At 57.6% G+C, this 10455-nt stretch overlaps 1 protein-coding gene across 4 annotated transcripts in view; it reads left to right on the top strand.

Annotated features, from left to right (window-relative positions):
• The first annotated feature begins 1149 nt into the window (after positions 1–1149).
• Positions 1150–10455, top strand: part of GPR137B (G protein-coupled receptor 137B) — a 63326-nt gene continuing 54020 nt past the window's right edge. For 2 of the 4 annotated variants that reach the window (XM_045437273.1, XM_045437274.1), the window contains exon 1: positions 1150–1777. In XM_045437273.1, coding sequence (XP_045293229.1) covers positions 1364–1777 — 414 coding nt within the window. In that variant the 5' untranslated portion in view covers positions 1150–1363. The remainder of the gene's footprint in view (positions 1778–10455) is intronic. The other 2 variants (XM_045437272.1, XM_045437271.1) reach the window with 2 other exon arrangements.

Below are 10455 nucleotides of genomic sequence, written 5' to 3'. Positions count from 1 at the left end.
CACCCCAGCCTGAGATTTCCAAGGAAAAGCACCACCACTTCATAGACAGAGTCGTACAGTTATACATTTTAATTTTAAAAAAAGACTGAGTTTGTTGTTTTGAAATAAAAGAACTAAACTGTGCGAAACAAGTAATCATCAGCAGGTAGCGGGAGGCAGTGAGAAGCACCAACCGAGGACGGGCGGTTGGTGGGGGGGCTTCGGGTGCTGGACGGAGCGGGGGAGGGGAGCGGGGTGGCGTGCCGTGCCGCAGGCAGAGCCTAGAGTCCGCCTGGTGGCGATGCGGAGTGGAGACCCAGTGGCGGGCGGCAGTGCGGTGCTGGGGCGCGCGGTGCGGTGTCTGGCCGGGGGCTCTGCGGTGCTGGGGCGCGCCGTGAGGTGTCTGGCGGTGCGGGACCAGGGGACGGGTGCGCTGCTGGGGCGGGCGGGCGCGGTGTCTGGCCGGGAGGGCTGTGCGGTGCTGGGACGCGCGGTGCCCGGCGGGGCAGGGGGGGGGTACGGTGATGGGGCGCCCCACACAGTATCCGGCGGCTGTAGGTGCAGTGCTGGGGCGCGGCAGGAAGCGGTGCGGTGATGGGGCGCGCGGCGCGGTGTCTGGCAGGGGCGGGGTAGACGGCGGTGCGGTGATGGGGCGCGCCGCGCGGTGTCTGGCGGGGGCGGGGCAGAGGGCGGTGCGGTGCTGGGGCGCGCGGCGCTGACTCTGGCGGGGGCGGGGCAGGAGGCGGTGCGGTGCTGGGGCGCGCCGCGCGGTGTCTGGCGGGGGCGCGACAGGGGGCGGTGCGGTGCTGGGGCGCGCGGCGCGGTGTCTGGCGGGGGCGGGGCAGGAGGTGGTGCGGTGATGGGGCGCGCGGCCCCGACTCTGGCGGGGGCGGGGCAGAGGGCGGTGCGGCGTCTGGCGGGGGCGGGGCAGAGGGCGGTGCGGTGATGGGGCGCGCCGCGCGGTGTCTGGAGGGGGTGGGACAGGGGGCGGTGCGGTGCTGGGGCGCGTCGCGCGGAGCCGGGGGGCGGGGCAGAGTAGTGGCGCGGTGTCTGGAGGGGGGCGGGGCGGCGCCGGGGACACGCAGTGCGGGGGGCGGGGCGGGGCGGGGCCACGCGGGGCGAGGGGGCGTGCGGCTCGGGGCCGCGGGGTGGGCGCCCGCGGGCGCGCGGGGCGGCGCAGGGGCGCGCGGGGCTGGCGGGCGCGCGGGGGCGGCGGGCGCGGCGCTGCCAATCGCAGACAAAGGCCGCCCCAGTGAATCATGTGGTGCCGGGGGAGGAAGTGCGGCTTGTTTTCTTTCCTCCAGTCGCCGGGCTCCGGGCGGAGCGCGATGCTCGGAGACCCCCGCGCGGGCGGCGGCGGCGGCGGCGGCGGCGGCGAGCCCCGATGAGGCCCGAGCGCCCCCGGCCCCGCTGCAGCGCCCCCGGCCCGATGGAGGCTCCGCCGTGGGACCCTCTCCGCAACGACTCGCTGCCGCCCACGCTGACCCCGGCCGTGCCCCCCTACGTGAAGCTCGGCCTCACCGTCGTCTACACCGTGTTCTACTCGCTGCTCTTCGTGTTCATCTACGTCCAGCTCTGGCTGGTGCTGCGCTACCGCCACAAGCGGCTTAGCTACCAGAGCGTCTTCCTCTTCCTCTGCCTCTTCTGGGCCTCCCTGCGGACGGTCCTCTTCTCCTTCTACTTCAAAGATTTCGTGGCGGCCAACGCGCTCGGCCCCTTCGTCTTCTGGCTGCTCTACTGTTTTCCCGTGTGCCTGCAGTTCTTCACCCTCACGCTGATGAACTTGTACTTCACGCAGGTGAGTCGCGGAACGCAGCGCCGCGAGCGGGAGGCACCTGGGCGGGCGCTCACCTGGCAGGTGGCTCCCCGCCCTGCTCGGCGCCGGATGCCGGGGCGACGGCTGCCTTGGGGGCGGTCCCAGAGCCCCAGGGCTGACCGTGTAGGGGAAAAGGCACTGGGCTGGGGTCACCGGAGCCCTGTCCTACCTGCAGGCCATTCTGCAGGTACAGATACAAGGTATCGCCCTTGTATTCCCAAAAGAGGCGACAGCGAAAGGAAGGCGGGGCCGGAGGCCACCACGTCTGTCTCTGCCCTTAGCTCAACATGGTCGAGTGGGTGTCGGGCCCTGGCTGTCCGGACACAGCCGCATCTTCCCTCACACACACATCAGGATCGGTACTGTGGGAAGTGTGTCCGCCAGGAAGACTTGAACTGTAGAATTTCTCCTCCATCCCGTCATCCCAGGGCACCCAACTCTGAGCCTGGAAAGGTCATCCGCATGTTTGGCCTCCAGATTTGGGCCAGACGCCGATTTTTTTTTTTCTTTTGAGTGATGGCAGGGTGGGATTGTCCCGTTTCGGGTAAGATGTTTTTCATCTCCAGCTTAGGAGCCCTCTTGAATGAACTGGAGCTTACTAATTCATTTCACAGGGTTGCTAAACAGCAGTCTGGGGTTACACCCAGCTCCCCAGCTGCTGCGGCAGGAGGTCGGGCTTGCTGTCTGAGCCGGTCTGAGAGGCCCCCAAGAAAAAGCCATAAAGTTTACTGGGGCTCTTTTACGGGCACAGAGGAACCAGTTTATGAGGCATGTTGTTAATAAGCTAATGGGAGACCATGTGAATCGACTTGGCTGCTATGACGGCTGCCTTGAGAAAAGGACAGCTATTGTAAAGTGCTGTGCAAATACCGTGTAAAGAATTGCATAAAGGTTTAATAGCACAATGCCATCACCGTCATCTCTGATTCTCATTAGCTTTCCAAGCACTAAAGCATGCATTTTCACTAGGACTCTGCCCATGTCACCTGTTGATTTAAGAGCTCTCTCATGGGCAGAGGCTTTGTGCAAGCAGGCATTACATTCCTTTTCACAGCGTCCCTGTTTCTCTAAAGAAAATGCCATTGCTTAAAAAAAAAGAAAGGCCAGGAAAGATAGAAGCAGCCCATGACTGGAAATCTGGTGGAAATACGTTCTGACTGCAAAATAGCACATGTACCATTTAGTAGCTGTTACAACCTTATAAGAATGGATCCACACTTGAAGTCTGCTGGTATGTTCTATGTAGCACCCTGTTTTCCAGTCCACAAGTGGTGGGTTTTATCTCTCCAGCTACTACTTTTAAGCTCCCAAACTGGTTGAGGCAGTCAGCTACATTGCAGACTACTCCAGCTTTTTAGTGAGATCAGAAAGAGTTCCTGCAAGATACAAAAGTCAGATGGGTTGATGTTACTTCCAGCACTGTGACAGCGATCGTGTTTTGTACTGAGATCGTTTGTGCCCCTTTTTGAAGAAAAAAAAGAAAAGGGAAACGTAGGGCAGTGCCATAGCTCTCTGCTAATCACATGCAAATCCTCCGCTCGGCTGGATTAGGGCCAGGGCCACAGTTTCTGCACCATCTGCTGGTTGGCAAGTAAATGCTGAGTGAGGGAAAGAGTGACCAGGCAGACAGAGCTGCTCAGGCCAAGAGGCCTCAAGCTCTGGCCTCTTTATATCTTCCCAGTCTTGTCTTCCCCTTTATATGTCCAGGGTGGCTCGTGGAGGAAGGTGGTGCCTCTGTGCTGGCATCCGAGACCCTGCAGGGCCATCCCTTGGCTTCCTGACAAATGCTCTGATATTTCTGGGGAGTTCTAAAGGGAGTCACCCTTTGGGGCTCAGCTCGGCGCTCAGCTCTGACGTCACTCTCTTCCTCTTCCCTCCCATGTACCTTCTCTTATTTAAAAAATTTTTTTTAACGTTTATTTATTTTTGAGAGAGACAGAGACAGAATGCAAGTGGGTTAGGGGCAGAGAGAGAGGGAGACACAGAATCCAAAACAGGCTCCAGGCTCCGAGCTGTCAGCACAGAGCCCGACACGGGGCTCGAACCCACGAACTGTGAGATCATGACCTGAGCTGAAGTCGGATGCTTAACTGAGCCCCGCAGGTGCCCCCCTCCTTCACGTGCCTTCTCTTAGACAAGGTTCTCAACCACTGGAATTGCCAGGAGAGAGAGCCTTAAGAATTCCTGCTGCCCGGTCCCATCTCAGAACAAGTACATCATATTGTGGGGGAGGGGTAGCAGGAAATACTTAAGAAGCGCCTACTGTGTGCTAGGCACAGTTCTGAGTGGTTTGCCTTATGCTTCACGGCAGTCCTCAGATAGTGTTCCCTTTTTGGGGAAGGTCAGAGAGGTTCAGTGACTCACTCAGGGTCATATGGTCAGTGCACGGAAGAGCCGGGAGACCCACCCACACTTCTGACATCTGAGTGTCAGGCCTGTCCTGTGTGGTTCAGTATTTCTGGGAGAACATAGCCTATTGCGTACGCGACACCTGTTCTGAGAGGGGCGAACACCTGGCTGGGGAGACACAAAATGTACTGTGTACCACACAGTTAAGCAATGACTTCAGGGATCTAGGGGAGTGTATGCTTAAGCTTCAGGAGGCTTGAGTGGGACCCGAGTCCTCAGAGAAGAGGCGGGTTTGGGGCAGTTTGGGAGGCTGCTTGGGAAGGAGAGGGCAGTGGCAGGGGGCCGGCGTGGCAGAAGCCTGGGGAGGAACTGGAAGGTGGTTCTGGAGCTGGAGGAAGTTTTTACTGTCATTGTCATCTGTGTCTGGCCCTGCGCCTGGGGCTCACTGATGTGTCTGTGGATCCTCCTTGATGACCCGTGAGAAGGATCTTCTCACTCTCTCCTCCGAGGGTCGGAGAGGTGAAGACGCAGCCTGTGCAGCACCTGGTGAGGTGCCCTGACCATCCGAGTGCCGCGGTCTGGTCCCTCAGGGGCTGCACTCTTAAGTCTCTCCCCTTCCGTCTTTGGAATCTGGCTCTTCTGGGACTGGCCCAAGGTGGGGGTGGGGGGGTGGGGCGTGGACAGGGTTGTCTCAAGTGACTCCCTGCCTGTTCACTTCCAGCTTGTTCGCCTCTGGCTCTGTGGGTAACCCTGCCATGTGGCCATGTCTACATCGTGGACTTGGTTTTGTCCTGGCCCCCTCTACCCGCCCCCCTTCCGTCCAATCCTGGCTTTGGGTGGGGCCACACAGGTCATGGGCTGGTGCCCACACGAGGTCTCCTCCCAGGCCCCCACCTGCCCCTTTCCTTTCTTTGCCCGCCTGGGGGCCCCGTCACCCACACAGATCCCAGGTGGAGGCAGGTGGGGGCCTGGGAGGTCCCTGGTGTCCTCAGACCTCCATGGCACAGGCTGGCCTCTGGCAGGACTCTCTCCACAACCCGTTTTGTTCTCAGGTCTCCACCTCTTGGGACTGAGCGTTCCCAGCGCAGCTCCTGCCCGGGGAGCAGGGTGGCCAGGTCCCCTGCTTCCTGATCCCCCTGAGCAGTTCCCTTGGAGTTTTGTCTCCAGTGACCTGGGGCGACGGTCACATCTTCCACCATGAATGCTGCCCTCCTGCCGGCAGGCTGATTGATGACTCCTTTTCTCCACTCTCTGCCCTGTCATATGGCCTGGAAGGTGGGGAGTTGGCTAGTGGTAGCAATGGTTCTGCCCACTCTGAGCAGGCCCTGTGAAGGGTGTGAACGGCTGGCCCAGATGTCTGGGGCTCTCTCCGGAACACGGAGCACGGGGTACCTTTCGTTTCTGGCTCCGCGCCCCAGCACCCGTGCCGGCCCCCACCAAGCTCCCCCTCGGCTCCTTGCTGGCTCGGAAGGGGTGGGGCCGAGGCGTGAACCCAGGCCTTTCCTCCAGAGCCTGCTTTCTAGCACCATTTGCCCTTCCATTTGCCCTTCACATAGAGGTTTCCATCAGAGCAGGACCCTGACACCCGAGGCACATGGGGGTGAGGTATTACGGTGCCTCTCACCCCAGCTCCTGGGCCAGGGCAGCCCCTGGGCAGGGCGGGTCTGTCTGCAGACGTGGTGGTGTGGCCGTGGGCTCGGTGATCCCCGGGCAGCTGTGTCTTCCAGCCATTCTCACTGGGAATTACGAGTCTGGACCCCAGACTCTTGGGGGTCCCTGAGTTCGGTTGAGTGGAGGGGGCTCAGCTTCTTGCTGCTACAGCTTTGTCTTGAGCCCGGTGACAGATTCCTGCCATCACAGTAGGGTGGTTTGAGGAAGGAAAAGGAGAAGTGCCCTCTCTCGGTGGGGGGAGATGTGGTGTGATTAGTGGATGCTGAGGCAGGAGCCAGGACCGTTGCGTGTCTTACGGGGCAGCTGGGAAGCTGCAAGGAGGGTTGGGGGGGGGGGCGGGGCGCTGAGATTCAGGGGAGGTGTCGGAGTCACCGTGGGGACCGGGGCTCATCCTGGGGGTCTGGGGGCCATGGTGGGTGTCGGAGCACATCATGGGGGCCTGGGGCTCATGATGTGCCAGTAAAGGCCTATGAATCAGGAGGCATCACTGGGAATGGAAGGAGCAGGGACTCTGGGCAGAGCTGGGTTCGAATCCTGGCTTCACCCCGAGTGTGGCTCCCGTGGCTGGTTATTGACCTTCCTCCCTGGGGAAGCGGCCACCATGGTGCCCATCCCCCTGGTTGGAGCAGGTCAAAGGAGATAGTGTCTGTGCGGCATCTCTCTGCACCTCAGTTAAGGTCCTCTTTCTGCCTCTAGCGGTAGGGACCACACCCCAGTGCTGGCTCTCCTTTTATCACCCCATCGGGTCACCAAAATGACTTTGACCACTGCGTGGCGGCATTTGTGTTTGTAATACGGTCGTGGCGCATGGCCTGCCCTCAGGGAGAGTGTGGAAGAGCCAGGAGCCAGGGAGAGTGGGAGGCTCAGCCGCCCGGCCCTTCATTTTGCAGGTGAGCCGACCGAGGCCAGGAGAATTCTAGTGACTTGTCCAGGGTCACCCAGCCTGGCGTGAAGAGCCGGGATGAGACCTAGGACCTGTGAGCCTGTGCTTGGTGCACACACGACCCCCAACTCAAAATGCGTCCCTGTCCTCAGCCCTGCTGACAGGAAGCCAGGAGGCAGCCAGAATCGAGTCCAGGGAGCCTCTCTCCCCCCGCCTCCCCCACCAGGAAAAGAGAGGTGTTGATCTTAGGAAGAAACAAGTCTTGGCAGTCCATTTAATCAAGAAATATTTACTAAATACCTGTTGTGTGCTAGGCCCCGATCCAGGAGTTGAGCAGGGGGATGCTTGTAGGCCTGTTGGTGATTACGAAGAAGTAAGAAGCTTAGGAACACACAAGGCGAGCCTTTCACAGCCCCCAGGTACCTTATTTCAAAGCTGGGACCAGTCACACCAAGGCAGGGCATATGCTCAGCCTCACCTCTGTGCACTGCACCCATGATCTCCTTGTCCTTGGCACGGGCTCCTTGTGGTCAGTCAGTGGAGTAACAGCCTCCAGAGCTGTGTGTGTACCTGTGTGCATGCCTCTGTGTGTGTATGTACTTGCATGTCTTCCTGTGTGTGTGTGTGTGTGTGTAAGCGTCTGTGTATGTGCCTCTACGAGGGCATGGGCACACAGAGCCCAGGACAAGTTTCCTTATTTACCTTGTGTACCGCCCGGCACCAGCCTCTCCCAGGAAGTAGCTTCCCAGCTTTCTAAAAATTTCCCCCAGGAAGAAGGCTTCTAATTCCACAGCCTGGCTTCCAAGATCTCTCCTTGCAGCACAAGCTTTTAATTCTCCCCGCTCCCATTATTACTGCTTTGGTGCCGACCTAAGGTGAACCATATTTCATTAATGCCGTCGGCGCTCCTGGGAATGGTTAGACTCCCACAGTGTATGTGAAATCAAACCCCACTGACCACGAAGCCTTGATTTCCCAACAGCAGAGTCCGATCCAAGCGCTGCCGGCTTCATCCGTGTGTGCCGAGCCCAGACCTGCGGCTCCTGTCCCCACCGGGAGCTTTGGTCTGGGTCCCACACACCCTGCTACCTACAGGGTTTTGTGGCATCTTTTTCCTCCCTGACTTTCCCCAGGTCAGATGAGCAGGGCCTGTGGGGTTGGGGGTGGAGGCAGGGAGAGAGCACTGTCCCCAGGTGGGTGTCATTCCCAAGGACAGGGCTTTCATGTGTCCCCCGTCTGAATGCCTGAGGCTTCCAGTGCCTGGGAGGGGCTCTTCCTGGAGGTGCTGGGCTGGGCAGTGAGGGCCGGGCTGTCTAGACGACAGACATTGACGGGCTCAAAGGCTGCTCACCCCCGTGACATCACCCTGGACTTCTTCGGTTTTCGAGAACAACACATCATGTGATCTGGAGCGCTGCTTTCGGCCGTCGGTTCCTGTTCTTCAGCTCCAGTGAGAGGAGAAGAGGCTCTTCCTGGTTTGTGGGCCTGTCTCAGCCCTGACGTTCCGGCAGGTCGGTTTTCCCGGGACAGAAATAGCCTCAGCAAACAATTTCAGACCATACCTGGCACGTTGGCATTCACGGAGGTTTGCAAAGGCTCGTAAATATTTTACTGTTTGTTTATCCTGGGGCTGAAGTGTGGAGTCTGGTAACCAGTGGGGACAGATTGAGGCCGAGTGGTTTTTCTCTACAAGTGGGTTGATTTCCTCAAATTTGTGCGTGGAGGGCCCCGAGGAAGGAAGTGGTGCTGGGTGCCCACGTCAGTGTTTTAGGCCTTTTGAGCTGCATACGGTTTCTGCTGTGTATTCTTTTATTTATATATATATACATATATGTGTGTGTGTGTATGTGTATCTATATCTATATATCTATATATCTCTATATCTCTATATATCTCTATATATCTAGATATATATATACATATATATATATATATATATATATATATATATATATAATCTTTTAAAAGGTAAAAGCTATTCTTAGCTCACAGGCCATACAAAAACAGACCGCAGGCTGCATTTGGTCCTTGGGACGAGGTTAGAACAAACCCAGCATTTACCACCAAGCTCCCGCCCCATCTTTACCTTGTTATTTTTGCTGGGACCCATTGGAAATGGACTCGGATTTTCATATGTCTCATGGTTAGAGAGCATCATTCACTCTCCCCTCCCCTGCCGGAGGCTGGGGAGAGACAGACGAGGGGCCTCGACCGGCTTGTCTTGTGACGTCACCGGCTCTCTACCCCTTTAATTGCAGACATACTTGCTAAACGTGATCCACGGAGTAAAATTGCACACATGCAATGGAATCGGCTCCCGGGCCGCACCTGCCTCACGCTGCTCTCCTGGGCTTGCTGTTGGGGGCTGTGTCGTCCATCAGGCATGGTGCACGAACGGTGGTCACAGGGAGAGAAGGGTGCAGAGTGTGAACACCACCAGCTCCCCTCCACAACCCCTCCCCCCCACCATGGCTAGGTGGCTAGGCCCCCGTCAGGGCCGCACTCCTGTCGTGAGGGGACAGCACAAGCACAAAGCTGTGTCCACATAACGGCTTTCACACACCTTTGCACCGGAACCTAGAGATTCACTTCGTTCATTCAACAAGGTATGTTTTTAAAATTAAGGTGGGGAGCACCTGGGTGGCTCCGTCACTTCAGCGTCTGACTTCAGCTCAGGTCATGATCTCGCAGTTCGTGGGTTCGAGCCCCGCATCGAGCTCTGTGCTGACAGCTCGGAGCCTGGAGCCCGCTTCGGATTCTGTGTCTCCCTCTTTCTCTGCCCCTCCCCCACTCATGCCTCTGCCTCTCAAAAATAAACATTAAAAAATAAAATTAAGGTGAACTGCACATAACGTACAACTAATTTGTGTTGTGTACTGTTTAGTGGCATTTAGGCCATTCGTGCTATGCAGCTGTCATCTTTCTTTAATTCTAGAATGTTTCCATTACTCCAAACCCATCGGGTAGGCGCTCTCTGGGCAGCCACAGAGTGCCCTCTGTCTCTGCGAGTTGACCTGTTCTGGATATTTCTCATCAGAGGAATCACCCAGCAAGCGCCCTGGTGTGCCGGCTTCTCTCACCGAGCATAATGTTTTCGGGGTTCATCCACGTCATAGCTGGTATCATGACGTCATTTCTTTCTTTTTTAAAGTTTTTAAATGTCTTTTTATTTTTGAGAGAGAGAGAGTGAGTGGGGAAGGGACAGAGAACGAGAGGGGGACAGAGGAAGTGAAGTGGGCTCAGCGCTGACAGCCGACAGCACGACCTGGGGCTCAAACTCACGACTGCGAGGTCATGACCTGAGCCAAAGTCGGACGCTTAACCGTCGGAGCTCTCCAGGTGCCCCACGACATCATTCCTTTTCAAGGCTGGATAATGCTCGGTTGTGGGCGTCTGCCACGGATGGTTACCCTTTTCTCCGTGGATGGACGTTGGGGTTGCCTGGTCTTGTGTTTCTGAGCACCTGGTATTCTCTAGATGCCGTGTAGACAAGATTAAGGTCAAACATGGCCTCTGCCTTGAAGGAACTTGGTGTTGAGGGGGAAGCAGACTACCTGACGAACATCTCTCGTGCCATTGGCCGACATTACTTGGTCACAGTCCTCACAGCCGTGACACAAAGTAGGATGTCTCCAACAGAAGGTTGAACCAGTGGCTTTTGTTACCGTTGAAGTGTAGGGCAAATCTTGTTTGCTCTGGTTTGTTCATGGTGGCGGCTTCCTGGGGCCCAGAGCAGTATCAGGACAGAAGGGTGGTA

Source organism: Leopardus geoffroyi, chromosome D2 (genome assembly GCF_018350155.1).
Source record: "Leopardus geoffroyi isolate Oge1 chromosome D2, O.geoffroyi_Oge1_pat1.0, whole genome shotgun sequence".
Classification (NCBI taxonomy): domain Eukaryota; kingdom Metazoa; phylum Chordata; class Mammalia; order Carnivora; family Felidae; genus Leopardus; species Leopardus geoffroyi.
This window is presented reverse-complemented; position numbering and strand designations above follow the sequence as displayed.